The 25,179-nt window shown below is 49.7% G+C and overlaps 1 protein-coding gene and 1 pseudogene across 4 annotated transcripts in view; one reads left to right on the top strand and one right to left on the bottom strand.

Annotated features, from left to right (window-relative positions):
* Positions 1 to 336: 336 nt before the first annotated feature.
* The window catches only part of BTNL10P (Butyrophilin-like protein 10), a 33,080-nt pseudogene continuing 8,237 nt past the window's right edge, over positions 337 to 25,179 (bottom strand). The window contains exon 3 of the transcript XR_010140211.1: positions 337 to 808. The product of XR_010140211.1 is annotated as a Butyrophilin-like protein 10, transcript variant X2 (transcript). The remainder of the gene's footprint in view (positions 809 to 25,179) is intronic.
* On the top strand, positions 6,796 to 15,043 carry RNF187 (ring finger protein 187). 3 transcript variants are annotated; one of them, XM_063724802.1, is made up of 5 exons: positions 6,796 to 6,989; positions 7,084 to 7,961; positions 9,027 to 9,119; positions 13,136 to 13,357; positions 13,956 to 15,043. In XM_063724802.1, exons 2-5 carry the CDS (start codon positions 7,899 to 7,901, stop codon positions 13,956 to 13,958), a joined length of 381 nt encoding a protein of 126 aa, XP_063580872.1. In that variant the 5' UTR covers positions 6,796 to 6,989; positions 7,084 to 7,898; the 3' UTR covers positions 13,959 to 15,043. The 3 variants fall into 3 exon arrangements, with proteins under 3 accessions (XP_063580872.1, XP_063580871.1, XP_063580876.1); XM_063724801.1 differs by having other exon boundaries at positions 6,802 to 6,989; positions 13,136 to 15,043; XM_063724806.1 differs by having other exon boundaries at positions 6,914 to 7,961.

The following is a 25,179-nucleotide window of genomic DNA, read 5'->3' as shown; positions in this document are numbered from 1 at the left end:
CAGGAGTGTTTTCCCACACACTAAGCAAGCAACTCTGCAGATTCCCCAGTGGACACCAGCTGGGTGTCCTCCAGTGCAATTCTGACAGCAGAACAATGTAGACAGAAATGTTTAAAAAGATACTTTATTTTCAGCAGGTTGGAGTGTGTGTGTGTGTGTGTGTGTGTGTGTGTGTGTGTGTGTGTTAACATGCTCAGTCTCCTTTAGTAAGACACAGGGACCGGACTGAACCATCTGGAAGACATCTCTCCCTTTTGACACTTTATGATTCCCCTCTACCTTTTTTTCACTTACACATAGAAAATTTGGTGTCAACTGAAATAAACCGAGGCAAGCTCTCTAAAAGAAATTTATTTGGGAATAAAGCATTGCAATGGGAATACGTGTGCCATAGTAAAAAGTAAGTGCATATTCAGAGAGGTAAAGGAAGACAAAGGTTTTTAAAGGAAAAAATAAGAAGAATTACATAATTGTTCTGAAATAATTATCTGTGGTTAGAAATATCAATAACAAGAGTGACACCAGTCCAAAGTTAAACAGGAGGTTACTGAGGAGATGTCCTTGCAAATGTCTTTTTTGTGTACCCTGGCGATGGCCTCTGAGCAAGGCTGTGGTTTTTGTAGTCTCTTTTTTTTTTTAAATCAGGCATGCAAGCCCAACAATCTTCTCTTCAGGACTTCTCCAATCCTATTGGTCAGGGTTTTGTGAACGTTCGTGACTCCATTTCTATTCTGACAATTTTCTCAGGCAGAAGAGCAGAGTGATTTCATACCATGTAGGAAGTTGTGTTTCTTAGCTGTATTTCTGCCTTTTAGGAACAATGAAAATGAATTACTTCAGATTCCTTTTTCCCTGTGGCGGACATGAGATTTCCCAAGTCATATCTTCCTATCCAAACATCTTTGCATCTCCCATATTTCTTTTAAATAAACAGCTTATGGCCTCTTCAACATTTGTTTTTGTACACTCTGATTTGTGAGACTACAATTTTAAACAGGGTAACCCGCGATGCCATAAAATACATATAACAAAAGACACATCAAATATACAAGGTAAATGTGGGATTAAAATTTCCTGTAATTAAGGTTGGGTGTGGTGGCTCTCAACTGTAATCCCAGCACTTTGGTAGGCTGAGGTGGGTGGATCACATGAGGTCACAGGTTCGAGACCAGCCTGGCCAACATGGTGAAACCCCATCTCTACTAAAAATACAAAAATCATCTGGGTGTGGTGGTGTGTGCCTATAGTCCCAGCTACCAGGGAGGCTGAGGCAGGAGAATCGCTTGAGCCCGGGAGGCGGAGGTTGCAGTGAGCCGAGATCATGCCACTGTACTCCAGCCTGGGTGACAGAGTAAGACTGTCTCAAAAATTTCCTATAATTAGAATCGTTTATCTCTCTTCTAGTCATCCATTTTTTGGTTGTTTCTGTTGCCTTACAAAAAAAAAAAAAGACTGGCCAGGAGTGGTGGCTCACGCCTGTAATCCCAATATTTTGGGAGGCCAAGGCAGGTGCATCACCTGAGGTCAGGAGTCCAAGACCAGCCTGATCAACAAGGTGAAACCCTGTCTCTACTAAAAATACAAAAATTAGCTGGGCATGGTGGCAGGCGCCTTTAGTCCCAGCTACTCAGGAGGCTGAGACAAGAGAATTGCTTGAGCCCAGGAGGCAGAAGTTGCAGTGAGCTGAGATTGTGCCACTGCACCCCAGCCTGGGGGACAGAGTGAGATTCCGTCTCACAAAAAAAAAAAAAAAAAAAAAAAAAGACTTCATCGCACTCTTAGAGGAAATATTCACATGCTTTTGTGGTTGCCAGTGAAATCTCCAAACATTTTACATTAATCAGTTGAAAATATTATCCTGAGAAGATGATGGTTCAGCATCCAGCACCATTTTGTGGCGGAACAGTGTCTTACTCAGTTCTTTGATGCCAATGCGATGGGAATTCAAGAGCCCAGAGACATCCAAGACTCGTCAATGTTCTTCTGTCTTTGTGGAGTCTATGAGATGTCATGCTGAGAAAAAACAAACAAACAAACAAACAAACAAAAAACCCACTGCCCACTTTGATCTTGTCTCTGATCAGAAAGTGAGAGCTTTCAATTTTCCAAACAGTTCAAGGGGCAGATGAGGGAGGAGGAGTACTCTTTCCCCACCCAACTGAGTGCTCAAATGGCATCAGGCTCAGTCTCTAATCTGGAGCGTAGAGAGGAGGGAGGCTGGACAGAGAAGTGCCAGGCGGCTCAGAAAACAAGACCCAAAATGAGGGCATCCTAAGCAGCCTCAGAAGCAAAAAGTTTTCTCTGACCTTCTCTGGCCCTTCTGTCTCTAGCCCCTCATTCTCCCCTGTCTGGCCATAGAAACTAGAAACCCTCTTCCTCAAGGTGAGTCATAGAAACCAGAACCCAAAGCCAGCCATAACACTTAAAAAATATGACTCTAATTTTCTTTCTGCCTTTCTGTGTAAAACCCAGCCATGAAGAAATGATCTGACTTACCTTGTTAGACTGTAGATCTTAAGACCCTCACTCCAGAGAGGGTCCTGGATGGAAGGAAGGAAGGAAGGAAGGAAGGAAGGAAGGAAGACTGCTCAGAGAGGCCACAAGAATCTAGACAGACAGGCCTGGCTGGGTGTCCCCACTTAGGCTCTTCTCATTAGATCCGACGCTATTTGCCCAATTCTATTTCTGCATAGCTGTCCATACCTTGCGGAACTTAAGCATAAAAATGGACAATTTCCCTCATATCTTGGCCAGGCATGGCGGCTCATGCCTCTAATCCCAGCACTTTGGGAGGCCGAAGTGGGCAGATCACAAGGTCAGGAGATCGAGACCATCCTGGCTAACATGGTGAAACCCCGTCTTTACTAAAAATACAAAAACTTAGTCGGGCGGTATGGCACGCGCCTGTAGTCCAGCTACTCGGGAGGCTGAGGCAGGAGAATCGCTTGAACCCGGGAGGCGGAGGTTGCAGTGAGCCGAGATCGCGCCACTGCACTCCAGCCTGGGTGACAGAGCAAGACTCCGTCTCAAAAAAAAAAAAAAAGGACGATTTCCCCCATATCTTTAGGTTTGTGTAGACACAGTAAATAAATGTGTCTGCCTTTTCTCCAATTGATCTGCCTTTTGCAATTTTTCTTTCTTTTTTTTTTTTTTTTTTTTGAGACAGAGTCTTGCTCTGTCACCCAGGCTGGGGTGCAGTGGCACTATGTTGGCTCACTGTAGCCTCCGTCTCCTGGGTTCAAGCAATTCTCCTGCCTCAGCCTCCCGAGTAGCTGGGACTACAGGCGTGCAGCACCATGCCCGGCTAATTTTTGTATTTTCAGTAGAGACGGGGTTTCACCGTGCTGGCCAGGATGGTCTCCATCTCCTGACCTTGTGATCTGCCAGCCTCGGCCTCCCAAAGTGCTGGGATTACAGGCGTGAGCCACCGCGACCAGCCTTTTGCAATTTTTCATCAAAATTTGAGAGGACCAAGGGTTCCCCTTGACACCTACACCAGCCACCCTGTCTTTGGAAATGGGGACGCTGGCACCACACAATGTGGATTCTGCTGGTGGTAAGGGAGAGAGGCTTTCAGGCAACAATCTTTGCCAGTGTCTACTTCCAAAAGTCTCTAATGCACACATGTGCAAGTTCATGGCTGCTACCATTTGCTAAGCCATGCCCCCAGTATTGGACCTTCAAGGTTTTTTTTTTTTTCTCCAAAATGAATAGTGATATGACATACATTTCTCTTTCTTTCTTCTCTCTCTTTCTTCCTCTCCCTTCCTCCCTCCCTTTCTCTTTCTTTCCTTCCTTGTCTTTTTCTCCTTCCTTTTCTTTCTTTCCTTCCTTTCTTCTTTCTCTCTGTTTTCCCTTTCTTCCTTCCTTCCTCCCTCCCTCCATTCCTTCCTTCTCTCCCCAACCCCCCGCCCCACCTCTCTCTCTCTCTCTCTTTTTTTTAAGACAGGGTCTTAAAAAATTCTCCCATTGCCCAGGGTGGAGTGCAGTGGCATGATCACGGCTCACTACAGGCTCAATCTCCTGTGTTCAGGTGATCCTCCCACCTCAGCCTCCCAAGTAGTTGGGTCCACAGGTGCATGCCACCACGCCCAGCTAAATTTTAAAAATTTTCTGTACAGACAGGTTCTTGCCATGTTGCCCAGGCTGGTGTTGAACTCCTGGGCTCAAGCTATCCACTCACCTCAGCCTCCCAAAGTGCTGGGATTACAGGCATGAGCCACCTCTCCCAGCCACATTTCTAAACAAAACAAAACAGCACAATTTTTTACAACCTAATTTTTATTATTTTCATTTCCTGTTATTTTTATAGTTTGTTTTTTAAGAAAAGGAATTCCAATCAGAAAATCCTTAATCGATACTGCTACGCGGATTCCAAGAAGCAATATTCACAGAATCAAGTGTTTTTTGTTTTTGTTTTTGTTTTTTTTTGAAATGGAGTTTCACTCTGTTGCCCAGGCTAGAGTGCAGTGGTGCGATCTGGGCTCACTGCAACCTCCACCGCCCAGGTTCAAGCGATTCTCCTGCCTCAGCCACCCAAATAGCTGGGATTACAGGCATGTGCCACCATGCCTGGCTAATTTTTGTATTTTTTTTTTTTTTTTTTTGAGACAGACGGAGTCTTGCTCTATCGCCAGGTTGGAGTGTAGTGGCATGATCTCGGCTCACTGCAACCTCCGTCTCCCGGTTCAAGCTATTCTCCTGCCTCAGCCTCTCAAGTAGCTGGGACTACAGGTGTGCACCACCATGCTCAACTAATTTTTGTATTTTTAGTAGAGACGGGGTTTCACCATGTTGGCCAGGATGGTCTCGATCTCTTGACTTTGTGATCCACCTGCCTCAGCCTCCCAAAGTGCTGGGATTACAGGCGTGTGCCACCACATCCAGCCTAATTTTTGTATTTTTAGTAGAGATAGGGTTTCACTATGTTGGCCAGGCTGGTCTTGAACTTCTGACCTCAGATGATTCACCCGCCTCGGCCTCCCAAAGTGCTGTGTTTACAGGCCTGAGCCACTGCTCCTGACCAAGTTGCTTTTTTTTTTTGTCTGCTTACTTAATAGTGGAAAGAAAGAGAGTCTCGTTTTATTTTCCTCTTTCTTAACTGGGCAGAGTGTACATTTTTTCCTCATGTATGTTCAATCATTTTTGTGTTTTTTCTGTGATTTGAAAAATCCCATGACAAGGTGTATTTTCCATCATGCTTTTCCTTACCAAATTTTATAAACTCTTTGTATATTTGTGGCTACAATGTTCCTAATTTGGCTATTTGCCTTTAATTATCATTTTTGATATTTTCTCATTCACAAGATTAGTTCATTATGAAGTTTGCTCATTTTTTTTATATTTTTTACTTTTCTCTCCAGCAAGTTCCTAGTTGACTCAACAATATCAGCAAGGCTCAGCTGGAAGCCTCTAATCTTTACTACACAGAAATAACCTCGGTTTACTATTCATGTTTCCCACGGGCATGTAGTGCATTTCCAAGTCGATAAAAAAAATCTTCACAAAGACAAAAATACCTCATTAGATCCTGCGCTTGTTTGGAATACAGATTAAAATTTTTTTTTTTTTTTTTTTTAAGACAGAGTCTGGTTCTGTCGCCAGGCTAGAGTACAGTGGCACGATCTTGGCTCACCGCAACCTCCGACTCCCTGGTTCAAGTGATTCTCCTGCCTCAGCCTCCTGAGTAGCTGGGATTACAGGCACGCGCCACCACGCCCGGCTAATTTGTGTATTTTTAGTAGAGACGGGGTTTCACCATGAGCCAGAATGGTCTCATCTCTTGACCTTGTGATCCGCTCGCCTCGGCCTCGCATAGTGCTGGGATTAGAGGCGTGAGCCACGGCGCCCGGCCCAGATTAATTTTTTAAAATGCAAAACTTGAACAGTCTTATTTTAACCATGCTTGCTTGTTTTCAAAATAATTAAAAAACAAAAACACAAGATTGCTCTTCCCAAAGGCTTTATTTCTTTCCTTTAAATTTATTTTTTAGGCCGGGCGCTGTGGCTCACGCCTGTAATCCTCTTTGGGAGGCCGAGACGGGCGGATCACGAGGTCAGGAGATCGAGACCATCCTGGCTAACCCGGTGAAACCCCGTCTCTACTAAAAATACAAAAAAATTAGCCGGGTGTGGTGGCGGGCGCCTGTAGCCCCAGCTACTCGGGAGGCTGAGGCAGGAGAATGGCGTGAGTCATTCGGGAGGTGGAGCTTGCTGTGAGCCGAGATCGCGCCACTGCACTCTAGCCTGGGCGACAAAGCAAGACTCTGTATCAAAAATATATATATATATATTTTAAAGAAAAGCTAACGGCCGGGCGCAGTGGCTCACGCCTATAATCCCAGCACTTTGGGAGGCAGAACTGGGTGGATTACGAAGTCAGGAGTTCGAGGCCAGCCTGGCCAACATGGTGAAACCCCGTCTGTACTAAAAATACAAACATTAGCGGGGCGTCGTGGTGGGCGCCTGCAATACCGGCTACTCGGGAGGCTGAGGCAGGAGAATCGCTTGAACCCAGGACGCGGAGGTTGCAGTGAGCCGAGATCGCGCCACTGCACTCAAGCCTGGCAACAAAGCGAGGCTGTCTCAAAAAAAAAAAGAAAGAAAGAAAGAAAAGAAATGCTAACAAATGCTCTTCTGTCATGCATCATCACAGAATCAATGAGAGCTCCCCCTGGCCAGGAGACAGCGGACAACCAGGGTAGCTTCCCAGGGGGCCAGAGGGAGGCTGCGCGAGAGGCGCCGCGGGATGGGTCCACGAAGGGAGATCCCACGCAGGGGGGGCGTATACGAGTGTCCACGTCTGGAAGGCCGTTCAAGGGCAGGTCCCTGAAGGAAAGGTGCACGCAGGGCACGTCCACGCGGGCAGGCCCGTGCACGCAGGGCGTGCCCATATAGGGCGGGTCCGTGCAGGATGAGAGCAGCGGAGGAGGCCCACGCAGGCCATTTCCCGCCCCGTCCCCAGCCCACGCGGGCGAGCTACCGCGGGAGTACGCGCAGCTCAGATCCTAGCAGCTTACAAAAACAACCTTTTAAAAATGGAACCTTCAAGTAAAAATAAAACTTTGTTTCCCTCTTTCGCAGGAGTTACTGATGTAGGAAGGGACAGTCCCAGTAAGATTTCAGGATACGACTTGGGCCGGTCCGCAGGCAGGAGAGTGAAGCGCGCAGCTGCCAGGACTTGCGGGGTGACGTGCGCCGCTGCCAGGACCTTGCCGGTGGAGAGCACAGTTGCCAAAACGAAGGCGGAGGAGCGCACCGCCGCTAGGATCCGGGCGGAGGAGCCCACCGCGGCAAGGACCTAAGGATGCAGTACACTACTGCCAGGATCTTGTCTGTGGAGCGCAGCGCGGCCAGGACCTCCGGCGGCAGCACACCGCTGCCAGGATCTCGTCGGTGGAGCGCTCCGCGGTCCGGACCCCGCCCCGTGCGCGTCCCCGACCCCGCCCCGTGCGCGTCCGCGGCGTTGGCGTCGTCGTCCTGTTGCTGGTCTCCGTCCGGTCGCCGGCCGCCTAGGTCTCCGGCCCTCCCCAGCTGCTCCCGCGCCCTTGCCGGCCCCGCCGCCCGCAGCCCTGGCGCTCCCTGCGGGCCCCGCCGAGGCCGCCTGCGCCCTGTGCCAGCGCGCGCCCCGGGAACCGGTGCGCGCCGACTGCGGTCACCGCTTCTGTCGGGCGTGCGTGGTGCGCTTCTGGGCCGAGGAAGACGGGCCCTTCCCGTGCCCCGAGTGCGCCGACGACTGCTGGCAGCGCGCCGTGGAGCCCGGCCGGCCCCCGCTCAGCCGCCGCCTTCTGGCGCTCGAGGAGGCGGCCGCGGCACCCGCGCGCGACGGCCCGGCCAGCGAGGCCGCGCTGCAGCTGCTGTGCCGCGCCGACGCCGGCCCGCTCTGCGCCGCCTGCCGCATGGCTGCGGGCCCGGAGCCGCCCGAGTGGGAGCCGCGCTGGAGGAAGGCGCTGCGCGGCAAGGTGCGCGCCGCGGGGTCCCGTGCCCCACCCTGGACGGTGTCCTGCACCTCTCCGCCCCCGCCCCGGTCCCCCTGAGCCCTGGGCCCTTCCCGTCTCCACTGTCCCTGTCCCCGGATTGTCCCCCTCCCCTCACCGCCACGGGTACCCCCTCCAGCGTGTGCTGGGCCCCTCCCTCCTGCGGCTTGCCTCCCCATATTTCCTGCGTCTCTTCGGCGTCTGGTCCCCGTCCCCATCTTGGTGTCCCCTGCTGGGCGGTGCCTTGTCTCCCCACCCCCTACCTTCTACGAAGTCCTTCCCCCACCAGCGCCCATCTTTGTGGTCCCATCACTAGCTGTGCCCTGTCTCACCCTCATAGACCCCCTCTAGTTCCCACAGATTGACTCCTCCACTCACTGTTCCCTTGGGGGAGACATCACGCCTCTTGACCCTCTGTATTCCACTGTGTCCACAGGCCTGGCTCACCTTCTCGTCTGCTCCCCGGGCCACCCAGCCCTCGCCTGCACCCCCTGTCCCCTTTCCCATCTTTCAGAAACCCGCTCTGAGAGTCTGGCAGCAGCGGGTCCGGGAGTCTGGAGCCTTGCCCATGGCTGGTTGGTTGTGGGACACAGAGTAGGAGACAACAGCCAGCCTGGGGTCCTGCTCTTGAATACGGGGGAGGGGAAGCCAGCTAGACTGTGTCCCTGGGCGCTCCTCCTGCATTGGGGGCTCCTGCCACCGGGCAGAGCGACCCCCATCCGGCTCAGGCAGGGCAGGGTGTAGGGCAGGCTGTGCAGACCTTTGGTACAGGCCGAACTCACACTGAACAGGGCCACTTACAGACACAGAACTCCTAAACCCACCTAGACAGTCCCCTTAGCCCCAGCACCCAGATCCTTCTGAATAGGTGTGAAGCCCAAGAAACCTTTTGACTGCCTGTGCGTTCCTGCCCTAGACAACAGGGCTTCGAGGTTATCTCTGGGATGGTCAGACTGTGTGCAGTCAGCTGGGGTGATGTCCCTCAGAACTGGGCTGGGTTGGGGGACGCAGACCTTCTGCCCACCCCTGGTGACCTTCCTTTCTTTCCAGGAGAACAAGGGGTCTGTGGAAATCATGAGAAAGGACTTGAATGACGCCCGGGACCTGCATGGCCAGGCAGAGTCAGCAGCTGCAGTGTGGAAGGCAAGTGGGGGGGCCTGGGGCAGCCTGGAATGAGGGGACTGTGGGCTCCAGGGCTCTAGACAAAGGGACCACCAGGCCAAGTGGGCCAGGCTTCTGAACTGCTCAGCTGGTTGGTTGGAGGAGGGGCCTCTGGACTTTAGTGAGCTTCAGGGTATTTTTCTAGGATGTGTTTGTATTTCTCAAATAGAATCTAGCCAAAGCCAGTGGAAGCCTCTTTTTCTCCTCACATTTTGCCTGTAGGTGATGGCAGCATCAGACTGACTGACTTTTTTTTTCCAAGAGAGTCTCACTTCATTACCCAGGCTGAAGTGCAATGGCATGATTGTAGCTCACTGCAGCTCGAACTGGCTTCAGGCGATCCTTCCACCTCAGCCTCTGGGACTATAGGCATGTGCTACCACACCTGGTTAATTTTAAAATGCTTTTCTAGAGATGGGGGTGGGGAGGGGTCTTGCTGTGTTGCCCAGGCTGGTCTCGAACTCCTGACCTTAAGCAGTTCTCCCGCCTTGGCCTCCCAAAGTGCTAATTTTTTTTTTTTTTTTTTTTTTAGAACACATCCGTAATTTTCTGTGGTCCTCTTGTTCTGATCTGAGAGTTGCTCATTATTTTTTAGAGGCTAGAAGTCCAAGATCAAGGAACTGGCAGATTCCCTGTCTGGTGAGGGCGCTTCCTGGTTCATAGATGGTGCCTCCTCACTGTGTCCTCACATGGTGGAAGAAGTGAGGATGTCTCTGGGGTCCTTTGTATAAAGACACTGATTACGTTCTTGAGAGTTCCACTCTCACAACCTTATCACCTCCCAAGGGTCCTGCCTCCTAACACTATCACCTTAGGGACGAGGATTTCAGCATGGGGATTTGGGGAGGACACAGACGTTCAGACCACAGCAGCGTTACTTTCCTTAGAGGCCTTCCACAGCATTATATCCCAAGGGGACATCCCACTAGATTCTTTTAGGTTACTCACCAGTAAAGCTCTTTAGTCGTTTAAACTCTATTTGGTGACTTTTTCCTCATGTGTAGTAAAAATCTGTGTGCCATTTTCTCTGGGTTTCATAAATTCCTACCTCCTCCTTTTAACCTGAAAGACAGAATGCTTTTCACAGGTGCAGCAGCTCTTGGGTAACTGGCTGCACCTCAAGGCTGAGGCCCGTGTTTCTACCCCAGCTTGAGGCTGAGGTGGGCTCTGTGCTCCTGGTGCTGCCGAGCCCTTGCCTGCTATCCACAGGCCTGAGGTGCAGGCCTCCCTCAGACAGTGACAGGTTACACATGGGATCCCTGATGCCAGTCAGACCCCTGGCACTCCACACTGCCCTTGGGGGCTGCTCTGAACTTCTCCTTGCCTTGGGAGCAGTCAACACTGCCCAGTGCAAGTGAGGCTGGAAGGCTTTGGGGACCTCCAAGTTTTCAGTAACCCTGTGTTACCCCCAAGGGATTTGTTTTGCCCACAGATTTTAGCAGGTTGGAGCTTTCAATCTGTCCTGTTTTGGGGATTGGTGGCTTAGATGCTGGGATGAGAGAAGCCACCTAAATTCAAAGGAAGGAGTTTGCAGCATGTGGCATCAGCCAACCAGCACACACCCAGCTGTCATTTGCATTCTCAGCAACAAAAGCCTTGGCCTCTCATGACTATGGCTGTCACCTGCCCTGTGTGGCCCAGGGCCAGGTGGAAGCCATCCATGACTGAGTAAGATCAGAGTAGCATCCTGCTCTGCTCTCCTGTTTGCAAGGTTAGGGGTTGGCTGAAAACCAGCTGAAAAGTGGCAAGTGTGAATGCTGTTTGTTGAAGGCTGATGGGATGGCTTTCAGCCGTTGGAGTTCTGGTGTGGGCACAGCAGGAACAGTTGCTGGCAAGATGGGTGTGTGTCCTGCCCTGACAGTCACGTGCCTGACAGGCTCTAAACCTAGCAGGGCCACTGAAGGATTTACTGTCCCCTTGGCCATGGGAGATGGGAGAGGGACAGTCTTCATGTGCAGCTGAGCACTGCAGTGTAGGGGAGAAAGAACTCTATTTCTCCCCTTTTAGGGCCCCAGGCTGGGCTGGAGAATTAAACTGACATAAGCTAAACTAACAGGGCCGGGTACAGTGGTTCATGCCTGTAATCCCAGCAACTTGGGAGGCCGAGGTGTAGGAGGAATGCTTGAGGCTAGGAGTTCGAGACCGCCTGGGTAACATAGTGAGACCCCCCCATCTGTACAAAAAGTAAGAAATTAGCCACAGATGGTGGTGCATCTGTGGTCCCAGCTACTTGGGAGGCTGAGGTGGGAGGATCACTTAAGCCCAAGAGGTTGAGGCTGCAGTGAACTATGATGGCACCACTGCACTCCAACCTGGGTGACAGAGTGAGGCCCTATCTCAAAAAAAAAAAAGGAGATGGATTAATGGGAGAAAAAACATAGGATTTTTTTTTTTTTTTTTTTTTTTGAGATGGAGTCTTGCTCTGCCACCCAGGCTGGAGTGCGGTGGCGCCATCTTGCCTCACTGCATCCTCCGCCTCCTTGGTTCAAGTGGTTCTTCTGCCTCAGCCTCCCAAGCAACTGCGACTACAGGTGTGCGCCACCACGCCTGGCTAATCTTGTATTTTTAGTGGAGATGGGGTTTCACCATGTTGGCCAGGCTGGTCTTGAACTCCTGACCTCAAGTGATGCAACCACCTCGGCCTCCCAAAGTGCTGGGATTACAGGCGTGAGCCGTGTCCAGCCGGGCATATTAATTTAACACAAGTTTTATACAGCACAGGCTCCCTTATAATGAAATGAAGACTCAAAGTGGCAAAATTAAATCACTTATATACTGACTTGGACAAAGACTAGCCACTTGTAAAAAAGCAACTACATGATGTGGGGACACTTGAAAGAGTTATTTTCACAAGGTCTGTACCAAATTCTGTCGGCCTTGACTTCCTGTTGTCCTTGATGATAAAATCATTTTATTTGATATGGGGAGGGCGTCTTTCACCTGGGAATTTCATTTGGTTTTAAGAAGCAGAATGAAGGTCAGAGTGATCTTGCACTGTTTTTTGATTTTTTTTTTTAAACAAGGCCTTGCTCTGTTGGCCCAGGCTGGAGTGCAGTGATATGATCATAGCTCACTGCAGCCTCAACCTCCTGGGCTCAAGCGATCATCTTACCTCAGCCTCCCGAGTTGCTGGGACCACAGGTGTACACCACTATGCCTGGCTAATGTTTTTGATTTTTAGTAGAGACAGGTTTTCACTGTTGCCCAGGCTAGTCTCGAATTCTTGGGCTCAAGCAGTCCGCCCGCCTCAGCCTCCCAAAGTACTGTGATTACAGGCATGAGGCACCGTGCCTGGCCTCTTCTGTTGTTTTTTTTGTTGTTTTTTGTTTTTTTTTTGGCTCACTGCAACCTCTGCCTCCAAGGTTCAAGCGATTCTCCTGCCTCAGCCTCCCAAGTAGCTGGGACTACAGGTGTGCATCACCTTGCCCAGCTAATTTTTGTATTTGTAGTAGAGACGGGGTTTCAGCAGGTTGGCCAGGATGGTCTTGATCTCTTGACCTCGTGTTCTGCCTGCCTCAGCCTCCCAAAGTGCGGGATTATAGGTGTGAGCCCCCGTGCCTGGCTTTTTTTTTTTTTTTTTTTTTTTTTTGAGATGGAGTCTCGCTCTGTTGCCCAGGCTGGAGTGCAGTAGCATGAACTCGGGCTTACTGCAGCCTCCGCCTCCCGGGTTCAAGTGATTCACCTACCTCAGCCTCCCGATTAGCTGGGATTACAGGCGTGCCACCACGCCTGCCTCATTTTTGTATTTTTAGTAGAGACGGGGTTTCATCATGTTGGTCAGGCTGGTCTTGAACTCCTGACCTTGTGATCCGCCTGCCTTGGCCTCCCGGAGTGCTGGGATTATAAGCGTGAGCCACTGCACCTGGCCTAATAGTCGATGTGCCTGAGCGGCATGTTTTGGAGTGGCATGTTCTTAATTCCTTCAAGAGCAAACAGGTTCCCCTTCCCCTGGGGAGGGTGGGCGAGGACACAGGTCTTTTCCTGCCACCTATCTGCAGGGACACGTGATGGACCGTAGGAAGAAGGCACTGACCGACTACAAGAAGCTGCGGGCCTTCTTTGTGGAGGAGGAGGAGCACTTCCTGCAGGAGGCTGAGAAGGAGGAGGGGCTCCCTGAGGACGAGCTGGCTGACCCCACTGAGCGGTTCAGGTCACTGCTGCAGGCGGTGTCGGAGCTGGAGAAGAAGCATCGCAACCTGGGCCTCAGCATGCTGCTGCAGGTGCGGGAGCCCCGCTGGGTCTGCCCACCATTGGACCAGGGTGGACGCAGGCAGCAGCGAGCCACTGGGGGGCCATTGCCCGAGGTCAAGGCTTAAAAGCCCAGCCTGACTCCCACTGCCGTGGCCTTGCAGGGCTGAATTTCGGGAATGGGTGGGTGGTCAGGGAAGGTGATGGGAAGGGGTTTTAAGTTGAGGAGGGTCTGAGGTGTCCCTGACCTTCACAAAGGAGGGCACTTGGCATCCCGAGTGCCCGAGCATGGAAGGCTCCTGCCTTGCCCTGAGGTCCTGAAGGCAGAAGCAGCCAAGAAACCCAGCCTCAGGGCTTTTCTTCTGCCTCTGCCCAGGACCTGGCCTGAACCCCAGACCCTGCAGCAACCCAGATGGCCCTGAATGGTTCAGTTGCCTGTGCCAGCCATAGGTGACAAAGCTTTGGCCCTGGGAAGACGGAAGTCTGGGCCAGGCCCTGGGTTTGTTGTGCCCAGGACAGTACCTCATGTGCGCTCTCTCTCTTTTTTGCTCTCTCCTTTTGCCTCTGTCTCTGCCTCTGTGTCTCTTTCTCTTTTTGTCTCTCTGTCTTTCCGTCTCCCCTCCCACGCAGTGATGGCGCCAACCTGCGGCAGGTCCCAGAGCTGGAGGCAGGAGGATGGATCCTCGTCTCCATGGGAAGTGTCGGCGTGTGGCTGCCAGGGAAGCGTGGCAGGCGCCTGGCCTTGGGTCCGTCTACATAGTTGCGTGTTTCAACAATTTCCATTTATCCTTCACCCCGAGGCGTGTTTTGGGGGCTGCAAACACCTCCCGGTAGAGGCTGGACCTGAGGACCCTTCCCACCTGTGCCCAACCCTTCCTGAAGTCCTGGCCACAGCCCATCCTCCATGAGTCCTGGCAGCTCTGGGCCATGCCCTTCCCTGGTCACCCATCTGCTCCTCACCTCGTCATCCAGGGACCCAGACCCTGCACCTTCCATGCGGGCCCACAGATCCTTGGCAGGTACCTGAGGTGCACCATTGAGTGTCGGATTTGGGGTTAGCATCCAGAAAGAAGAACGCACATGAGGCTCTGTGAAGGCTGGAACTCAGGTCTTTAGGGAGAGAAAGGAAGACTGGATTGCACCTTGATGCCTCCTGAGGAGGTGGCCCTCCTCTTGAGGTGGGCATGGGGCCCGCCCGGCCTTATCCAAGTCGCTCTGTCCACCTCCCCCTTCCTGGCCCCCACCCCACTCCTATGCCTCCCAGGAGTCCTCCTTGTGCTCCACCTGCGTCCACAGAAGGAACCCTCTTTCTCTGTTTCCCTGGGTGAGGGGGCTGGCAGATGGCTAACCCCATTTAGGATCTCCAGGCTCTGCCATGGTGTCTCATCTTGCTGTTCTCCCTGGCTCTTTCTCTCCTCCCATTTCCTTTAGTAGTTGAATTTTGCAAAGCTCGTAGCAGTAGCTCAGTTGCCTGCAGCATCCTTGTGTGTAGAAAAATTAGTCGACAGAAACTCAGCACTGGGGACAGGATTGCAAAGTCGGGGACACAGATGCAGTCAGATGTTGAGATTCGGGGATAGCTGGGCTTGTGAGCGGTGCCCATTTCCAGATGAAGCCTTTCAGCCCTTCCAAGTCCCCGGCCTTTGGTGTGATGTCTGTGAGTTTGACCTGCCCAGCGCGTGGGCTGGCTCAATGCTGAATAAAGTGGGTTTGTGTCAGCTCGTTTGCTTCGTCTCCATGTGTCCACCTGGCCTCTTCGGCCTGCCCTGGCCACCCTCCAGTGTCAAAGGAAAATTCCTCGTGACACTTGCTAAAGCATGGTGAGGAGGACTTTGATTGGGACCATTGAGATGGGTGTGGAACCCTTTCCTTGGGGCCTGGGGGGAGATGGGGCTCCAACCCGACATAGCAGGGCAGGGGTTGGAGAAGCGAGGGGCAGTGTGGGGTCCATGGGTGGGAATGACTATGAGGAGACATCAGGGCTGAGGGGGCTCTGGCTGAACCCACCTCACAGAGTCCTTGCTGCAGGCAGGCAGGGTGATCAGACATTGGCTGCAAACGGTCAGAGAGGAACCCAGTCAGGTACCATTGAGGGTCGTCAGGTATTATGGTTAAACCAAATTAGGGTTCTTGCTAAAACTGGATTTCATAAGAAAGGGCACAGAGGGCCCTAGGAGAAGATTCCAGAGCCTGGCCAGAGTTTGGCCAAGTAGAGAATCTTTGTCAGCACGCCAACAACATCCCGACCCTGAGACCTCCAGTTTGTCTTTCTCACTGTCTCCGCCTGCTGCAGTCCGCTGTCGTCCCTGAGCGTCCCTGCCCCTGCCCTGGACACCTGTGATGCTTGCCTGGACAGGTCCTGATGACACAGAGTCTCCCACAACATCAAAGTGTCTCCACATCACCAGGTCCAACAGTGGCTTCACCATCCTCACCTAACCTAGCTGACCAGCAACATCCCACCCTGTCAATCACAACCTCTTTTTATTTAAAAAAATTATATATTTATGGGGCACAGTGTGATGTTTTGATATCTGTGTACATTGTGGAGTGACAAAATCAAGCAGATTAATGTATCCATCTCATCTTTTTTTGTGATGAGAACATTTGAAATCTACATTCAGCAATTTCAAATACAGTCATCCCTGTGTGCCTAAGGGGGATTGGTTCCAGGACCCCCTCATGGATACCAAAATCTGCAGATGCTCAAGTCCCCTGCAGTCAGCCCTGCCTCTGCACATATGTGGGACAGTCAGATACAGAGGGCCGACTGCATACAGTACACGGTTATCAGGTGAAGTCACCATGCTGTGCAACAGACCTTGAGTTTATTCTTGTATAGTAGGAACTCTGTACCCTCTGACTAGAATTTCCCCAAATCCTCTTGTCTCAGCCCCTGCTAACCACCGTTCTACTCTCTATTTCTATCAATCAACATTTTGATTCCACATATAAGTGAGATCACGCGATATTTGTCATGTTCCTGGCTTATTTCACTTAATGTCCTGTAGATTCACCCGTGTTGCGAATGGCAGGGTTTCCTTTTTTATGGCCAAATAGTATTCCATTATGTGTATACACCACATTTTCTTAATCCATTTATCCACTTTATCCCTTTATCCACTTTGCTTCTAGACCACGTAGGTTGATTCCATATCTTGGCTGTTGTAAAAGTGCTGTAAGAAACACAGGAGTGTGGGTATCTCTTCCACATATTCATGTCGTTTCCTTTGGGAAAATACTTAGCAGTAGGATTGCTGGGTCACAGTACTGTTTTTAAGTTTTTGAATAACCTCCATATGCTTCTCCATAATGGCTATAATAATTTACATCCTCACCAACATTTATTTTCTTTGAAATTAGTGATTCTGAGAAGTGTGAGATAATCTCATTGTGATTTGGTTTACATTTCCCTGATGATTAATGATGTTGAGCATTTTTTTATATACCTGTTGGCCATTGGTGTGTCTTCTTTTGATAAGTGTCTCTTCAGGTTCTTTGCTCATTTTTTAGTCGTTTATTTGCTTTCCTGCTACTGAGTTTGAATTCCATGTATATTTTGGATATTAACCCCCTACCTAATGTATGGTTTGCAAATACTCTATCCCGATTTGTGAGTTGTCTTCACTCTGTTGATGATTTCCTTTGCTGTGCAGAAGCTTTTTAGCTCTATGCAATCGTGTATGTTTACTTTTCTTTTGTTGCTTGTGCTTTTAGGGTCATATGCAAGAAGTGATATGACCCTAAAACCTAGGCCAGTGTCATGGAGTTTTTCACCTGTGTTTTCTTCTACTGGCTTTATAGTTTCAGGCCTTACAATTAAGCCCTTGTCTATTTTGAATGGATTTTTGTGTAGGGACATTCCCTCCACAAGGGCTTCCTCTGGGCTTGCTGATGCTCCTCCGTCTGCCTTGTGTCCTCTCCACTCCACCCTTTTCATGTGGAAGGACCCTTGGCATCCTCGTGTGGCCTCTCTGTCCTACCCAGACCCCCCCATGGTGACCTCACACTTGCCTCTCCGACATGGGTCTCTCTCCCAAACCCTCTTCCAGGTTCAACCACTACCTCCATCCCAGACTTGCCCAGGGGACCAATCCCTGCAGTCCTCAGACAGACATCTCAGAGCTGTCTCTGAGTTTTCTCTGACAGTCCAGAGTAGGTCTGCAAAGGAATCCCGCAGGCTTTTCCTATAGCCACAGACCTTGACCTCATCTTACCTGCTCCCAGCCAGTCCCCCACCATGGCCCACTGGCACCGTCCTCTCCTGCCCAGGAGACCTGGGGACCTTATCTCCTCCCCCTGCTCCAACAATGCATTCTCAACCCAGCAGGTAGATGGGTTTCTACCTTAAAATATGTAGGGTGAACCAGTCTGGTGATCCGATGTACAACAGGAGGACTGTAGGTAATAAAATTGCACTGTTTTGGGAGTTCCTGCTAAATGACTAGACTTCAGCTGCTCTTGCCACAAAATCCTAAAAATGGTTGACTCTGGGAGGTGATGGGAATGTTAATTGTTCCCCTGTAGTGACCATTTTGCTATCTGCTTGTACTTTGTAACATCACGTTGCATACCTTAAATGTACACAATGAAATTTATTAAAACAATAAAAATAAAAACTAAGCAAGAGGCTGCCCCCGCTGTACTCAAGGCCCTGCAGCAACTCAGATTCCTTCAGGGAAAGCTTCGCAGTGGCCTGGGAGGCGCTACATAATCCACCCTGAGCTGTGTCTCTCTCTGGTCACCACTGTGCCCCGTGCTCCCTGCAGACCCAGCATGATGGCCTCTCTGTTCTTCAGCAGGCCAGGTGGGCCCTGCCTCGGCTTCTGATCTCCAGGGAATGTTTCTCCCCCATACCTGTGTGGCTGTTCCCCCTGTCCTTCAGGTCTGCTCCCACAGGGTGTTTTATAGAAATGGCTTGAAACAGATGCCCTTCCTCAGCCCTTGACCATGCAAACTCTGAGGAGCCACTGGTGTCCCAGTGGCTTTGCTGCAACCAGATCTCTCTGGTCAAGGGCAGCCCTAGGCAGGAGGATCTCCGAGGCTGGCCGTGGGGAGTGGGTGACATGTGGAAGGAAACAGGCCAGGCACTGCATAGAGAAGCAACAGTTTGTTTGCTGGAAGGTAGGGGACACATTCTCAAGACACTGATGTATTTGTCCAGTACCTCAATACTTTTTTCTCAACTCTTATTTTCAGAGCTTTGTGGGAAAGCCATGGATAGTTGGGACCCAAAGGTCGTTTTCAGTTTCAGGATCCTGTGGCCAAAGAGAGGAGATAAAAATGATTGTGGCCATTTTACCTTCTACATTACCTAATTGAATAGCTATTATTTCATAAGGTTGACAACAGCAACATATAAGGAGATGCTTAAACTATTTAGTAACTGGAGAATCATAAAACCATAAGGAGGTACTGCTTTAGCTCGGGGTGGGTTGGGGCGGGGGTGGTTCGGGCGGGTGATGGGAACTACAGCACTAGGTAATGTTGAAGTCTGAGTGATGATGGCACATTAGGTGAGCCCAGAGGTGCTGTGAGGAGTGTAGAATAAGGCCGCTGCTCTGGAGTGCAGTCTGGGGTCAAACTAAAAGGCATACCTTGGAGAAACCATGGGTTTGCTTCTAGACCATTGCAATACAGCAAATATTGCAATAAAGCAAGTCCCATGAAATGTTTGGTTTCCAAGTGGATATAAAATGCTTTTATAGGCTGTTCTGTAGTCTACTAAGTGTGCAGTAGCATTATGTCTAAAAAAGCGAATGTATGTACCTTAATTTTAAAATACTTTGTTGCTAAAAAATGCTAATGATCATCTGAGTGTTCAGTGAGTTGCCATCTTTTTGCTGGGGGAGGGTCTTGCCTCAATGTTGGTGGCTGCTGACTAATTAGGGGGTGGCTGCTGGAGTTTGGGGTTGCTGTGGCAATTTCTTAAAGTAAGACAATGAAGTTTGTCACATCAATTGACTCTTCCATTCAAAAGACTTCTCTGTAGCATATGTTGCTGTTTGATAGCATTTTACCCACATAACATCTTCAAAAATTAGAGTCACTCTTCTCAAACCCTGCCACTGCTTTATCAACTAAATTGATGTCAATTCTAAATCCTTTGTTGTCATTTCAACTGTGTGCATAGCATCTTCACCAGAAGCAGATTCCATCTCAAGAAAACACTTTCTTTGTTCATCCGTAAGAAGCAACTTGTCATCCATTCATGTTTTCTCATGAGACTGCAGCAATTCAGTCCCATCTCCAGGCTCTACTTCCAATTCTCGTTCTCTTGCTGTTTCCAACACATCTGCAGTGACTTCCTCCCCTGAAGTCTGGGATCCCTCAGAGTCATCCATGAGGGCTGGAATCAACATCTTCCAATCTCCTGTTCATGTTGCTGTTTTGACCTCCTCCCATGAATCATGAATGTTCTTAAGGCATCTAGAATGGTGAATCCTTTCCAGCAGGTTTTTAAAAATTTCCCAGATCCATCAGAGGAATCACTGTCTGAGGCAGCTGTAGCCTTATGAAATGTCTTAAATAATAAGACTTGAAAGTTAATTATGGAAGTTAACTTGAAAGTTAATAAGACTTGAATATTGTGTTAATGGCTATTTTAATATTTTAATGAACTTAAAATAGTAAGCCATGCAGTAAACAGATGTGCTGTCATGTAGGCTTTGTTGTTTCATTTATACAGCACAAGTAGAGTAGATTGAACATAATTCCTAAGGGCCTTAGAATTGTTGTAATTGGTGAATGAGCGTTGGCTGTAATTTGAAGTCACTAGCTGCATGAGCCCCTAACAACAGAGTCACCCTGTCCTTTGAAGCTTTGAAGCCGGGCATTGACTTCTTTCTAGCTATGAGAGTTCTGGATGGCATCTGCTTCTAATAGAAGGCTGTTTTGTCTGCATTGAAAATCCATTGTTAGTGTGGCCCGCTTCATCAGTGATCTTAGCTGGATCTGCTGGAGAACTTGCTGCAGCATCTTCATCAGCTCTTGCTGCTTCACCTTGCACTTTTATGTTACAGTGACTTCTTTCCTTAAACCGCATGAACCAACCTCTGCCAGATTCAAGTTTTTCTTCTGCAGCTTCCTCGGTTCTCTCAACCTTCATAGAATTGAAGAGAGGATCTTGCTCTGGATTAGGCTTTGGATTAAGGAAATGTGGCTGGTTTGATTTTCTATTCAGACCATGCACACTTTCTGCATATCTGTAATAAGACTTTCGCTTTTTTATCATTCGTGTGTTCACTGGGGTACTTTTAATTTCCTTCAAGAACTTCTTTGCATTCACAGCTTGGCTGACTTTGGCACAAGTAGCGTCTTTCTGCTTTGGACATGCCTTCCTCACTAAGATTAATCATCTCTAGCTTTTGCCTTAAAGTGAGAGGTGTGTGACTCTTCCTTTCACTTCAACACTTAGGGGCCGTTATAGGGTCATTAATTGGCCTAATTTCAGTATTGTTGTGTGCCAGGGGATAGGGAGGCCTGGGGGGAGAGAGGGAGACAGGGGAATGGCTGGTCTGGCGAGCAGTGAGGATGTACATGCCATTTTTCTATTAAGTTTGCTGCCTTGTATGGACGCAGTTCTTGGCATCGCTAAAGAATTTCAAAGGTAACATGAAAGATCCCTGATCACAGATCACCAGAACAAAACGAACAATAACAAAAAAGCTTGAAATATTGCAGGAGTTACCAAAATGCGACACAGACACCAAGTGAGCACATGCTGCTGCAAAGATGCCACAGGTCAGCTTGCTCAACGCATGGTTGCCACCCACCTTCAATTTTTAACAAATGCAGTATGCGAAGCGCGGTAACATGAGGTATAGGCTGTATATGAAAGGCAGTTAGACCAACTGGACGCTAGGGGGAGCCAGTCCCCAACACCGGGCTTGTTTCTCACACCAGCTGCATGTCTGTGGGGTGAGTTGTTCCCAAAACCACCTCCGGTTCTATAACTCACTAGAAAAGCCCCCAGAACCCACTGAAAGCTGCTACGCTTTCCGTTACAGTTTATTATGAGGAACGGAGACAACTTTAAGTCAGCCAAGGGAGGAAACCCATGGGGGAGTCCGGGAGAGGTAACAGAGCTTCCACAGTCCTGTCCCTGTGGAGTCTGGGCTGTGCTACCTTCCGGGCACCCTGTGTGACTGTGCACGGGGAGTTCTGCCAACCAGGGACACTGCCCAGCCTTAGTATCCTGAGTCTCTTCTGGCATCCAGCACCTAGGGATGGCTGACTTCCCACATGGCCAGTCTTAGTCTCCAGCCTCAGAGGAAGTCGAACTGCAGGACTCAAAGGTCCCTACCCCACATCACATTGCTGCCGCTGGGCTTGGCTCAGGGACTCCCACCCCCATGTCACAGTGTTCTCTTCAGTGCGGCCAACCTACCCTAAACCACATTATGGGACTGTCCAGTGTGACCCAAGGCCACCAGGCAAACAAAGACCCTCCTATCAGGCATGGCATCCCAAGGGCTTTGAGGTCGCTTCCCAGCAGCAGAGTGCAAGGGCAGGGGGTCTTCTTGGGAACGGCTCAGTTGTGGACTATGCAATTTGCATGCCCACGCTATGGTCTGAAGGTGTCCCACCCTCCACATTAGTATGTTGAAATCCTCACCTTCAAGATGATGGTGTTATGACGTGGAGCATTTGGGAGGTGATGAGTTCATGAATGGGATTACTGCCCTTATAAAAGGGACCCCAGAGAACTCCCTCATCTCTTACACCACGTGAGGACTCAGTGAGAAGGTGCTGTCTATGAACCAGGAATCAACCTCACCAGCCACTGGATATGCTGGTGGCTTGATCTTGGACTTCCGGCCTCCAGAGCTGTGAGCAGCACACTTTGGTGGTTTCTAAGCTGCCCAGGCTGTCCACATGGACTGGGATACTATGTATCGCATCAGTTCCACCCCTGGGCTGTTATGCCAAAGAGATGCCAACAGGGTTCCATGAGGGCACAGGCATGGGATGGTTACAGAGCCATTGGTTGCTCTGGTGACAGGTCCTCACTGCTGAGGATGTGGAAAGGTGAATATGGTGGAGGCCTCAGTGGAAACTGAACTGAGTAAAAATTGTTCTGCTACAAGGGCCTGCACATGGGGTGCCCTTGACAAGAGATGTGCACATGGGATTTGCACATGGTGGTGCCCTAGGTTGTGTGTGTGTGTGCATGGATCAGAGAACTCCAGGAAGAGCCCATTTTGCTGACGATTGATTTCCTAAATGCAAATGCAACTTCTTCCAAGATGGAACGTGCAGAAGAGGGCGGGCAGGCCAACAGGCTATTGGCATTCCTGAGAACCGGGCTTACCTTTTTGGAAACCTGTGGATAGACTGCCCACCCAATCGCTTTTGGTGGTAGGATGCCCCCAAGTCTCGTTCTGCTGCAGGAGAGTGGGGTCACTGAACATAGAGCTATCTACAGCTGCAGAGGCTGTCTGGCAAGCACAGGGCTGTGGATACTGCACCCACCAATAGGCTGAAGGACTTTGCAGCTCAGGAGCCTTATTGGCTGTGCCAGAGTGTGGTTTGTCCAATCTATATCCCGCCCTTTCCCCTTTAAATTTTGAGCCCTCAAAATCATCTTTAGAGAAAGGCATAGACCTGTCTCCTGGGCTCATCCTTAACTTTGGCAAATACATTTTCCAAGGTGATTGAGACTTGTCTCGTCATTTTCCCCTATTGACAGGTCCCTCTTATAAGGAAACTAATCCCATTTGTGAGGCTCCACTCTCATGACCCAATCACCTCCCAAAGGCCCCACCTCCTAATACCATCACCTTGGGGGTAAAGATTTCAATATATGAATTTGGAGGGTGGGACACAAACATTCAGATTGTAACCCCAGTGACTGGATTTAGGGCCCACCTGAAATCCAGGATTATCTCAATCCAAGATTCCTAATCAAGTCTGCAAACAGGAAGACCTGTTTTTCAAATTGGATCACATTCGTAAATTCACAGAAGTGTCATTTCGGAGGGTTACCATTTAGTCCTCTCTGCGGGGTGTCTTAACTTCAATCCTCTTGGAGGCCATCTGTTGACAAGTGTGTATGTGCGTCAAATATCCATGTTACAGATGAGGAGATGGAGGCTCAGGGACATTAAGCAGCCCCGCGTCCCACAGCTAGGGGCTGCAAAGTCAGGACTGAAGCCCACTGAAGGACCCCTGTGCCCTTAAGAGAAATGTGGGGGTGGTGGCTGGACCGAGGAAGTGGATTAACCACAGGTAGATTAACCTCAGTAGATAGCGCAGTAGAGGTGAATGGAGCTACAGAGGCGGCTGGCTCCCTGCGGGCACTTTTGGGATGAGGGAACCTGCAGCCCTGGCTCCCGGGGTGGGCCATGTGCTACTGGTGTTGCCCTTTACTGTGTGATGCCATAGGCTACCTGGGGAGGTTCCTGGCTCCAACACCACCAAACGCTCCCCCTTCCTTTTCTCTGGATTTTATTTTTGCTTTACATATATTTTTAATTAACACATAATAATTGTACATATTTGTGGGGTTTTGTTTCTGTAATTCCTTCCTTCCTGTCTGGCACATAGGGAGGTGCCCCATAAATGTCTTCAGTGAGGGAGTGACTGCATCGCCCCACGTTCTGCTCATCCTAGCAGGTGATGGGGTCTTTCTCCCCACCCCTCAGAGCAGGTTTTACACTTTCAGGTTTGAGGAAAAAGCATTCTGAGAATTGTTATGGGTTCCATTTTGTATCCCCCGCCCCCCAGTCATCTGTTGAAGTTCTAACCCCCAGGACCTCCGAATTTGACTCTAATAAGCCCCCCTTATCCTTGGGGGATACATTCCGTGACCCCCAATGGATGCCTGAAACTGAGGATAGTACCCAATCCTACACAGCCTGTGCTTTTTCCCGTACATACATAGCTATGGTAAAGTTTATACATTTGGCACAGTAGGAGATTAATAACAATAACTAATAATAAAATTAGTGAGGTGTGGTGGTGCCTGCCTGTAGTTTCATCTACTTGGGAGGCTGAGGCAGGAGGATCACTCGAGCCAAGGAGGTAGAGACCAGCCTGGGCAACAAAGTGAGATGTTGTGTGTAAAAAATATATAAAAATTGGAAAAAGGTAAATAAACTAGAATGATTATGATAATGTACTGTAATAAAAGTTATGTGAATATGGTCTCTCTGTCCTGCAAAATATCTTAACAAAAATAACTACAGTGGACCATAGGTAACTGAAACTGTGGGTGAGGAGGACTATGATATTTGGAGATAAGGTCTTTTGAGAAGTAATTAAGGTTAAGTAAGTTTATTGGGGTGGGCCCTAATCCAGTAGGACTGGTATCCTTATAACAAGAGGAGATTAGGATGCAGAGACACCCAGAGGGAGGACCATGTGAGGACACTGGGAGGAGAGGACTATCTGGTAGCCATGGAGCGAGGCCTGAGGGTGAACCAATGCTGTCTACACCTTGAAGTTGGACTTCCAGGTCAAGGAAAGAAATAAATGCCTGTTGTCTGAGCCACTCAGTTTGCAGTGCTGTGTTAGGCAGCTCTAGGAAATGGATAGAAGAGCTGATTAAAAATGCGCATTCCTGCCACTCCATGGAACTGACTTCCTAAGTCTGCACTGGGGCCCAGAAATCTGCAGGACAGGAGCCTGCTCTAAGGTTCTTAGAATCCACACTGAGAAACACTAATTCCAGTTTAGTCTCACAACAGCGAAGAAGTGAGGAGAGAACAGAGTTTCTCAAACTTCATTTCACTGTGCCCCCCAGAAGGAGCCTTTTAAGACTTTTTTTTTCCTCATTGTCACCACGACCCTGCAGCTTCCACAGCACAGACACACTGTGTATCTGTTTATGTGCCAGGTCCTTCAGAGGCTG

Source organism: Pongo abelii, chromosome 1 (genome assembly GCF_028885655.2).
Source record: "Pongo abelii isolate AG06213 chromosome 1, NHGRI_mPonAbe1-v2.0_pri, whole genome shotgun sequence".
NCBI classification, from domain to species: domain Eukaryota; kingdom Metazoa; phylum Chordata; class Mammalia; order Primates; family Hominidae; genus Pongo; species Pongo abelii.
This window is presented reverse-complemented; position numbering and strand designations above follow the sequence as displayed.

Coding starts and splice junctions, on each gene's coding strand:
- RNF187 (XM_063724801.1), top strand. CDS start 7,899: ATGGCTGCGGGCCCGGAGCCGCCCGAGTGGGAGCCGCGCTGGAGGAAG. Junction 7,962..9,026: donor GGAAGGCGCTGCGCGGCAAG/GTGCGCGCCGCG, acceptor CTTTCTTTCCAG/GAGAACAAGGGGTCTGTGGA. Junction 9,120..13,135: donor CAGCAGCTGCAGTGTGGAAG/GCAAGTGGGGGG, acceptor ACCTATCTGCAG/GGACACGTGATGGACCGTAG.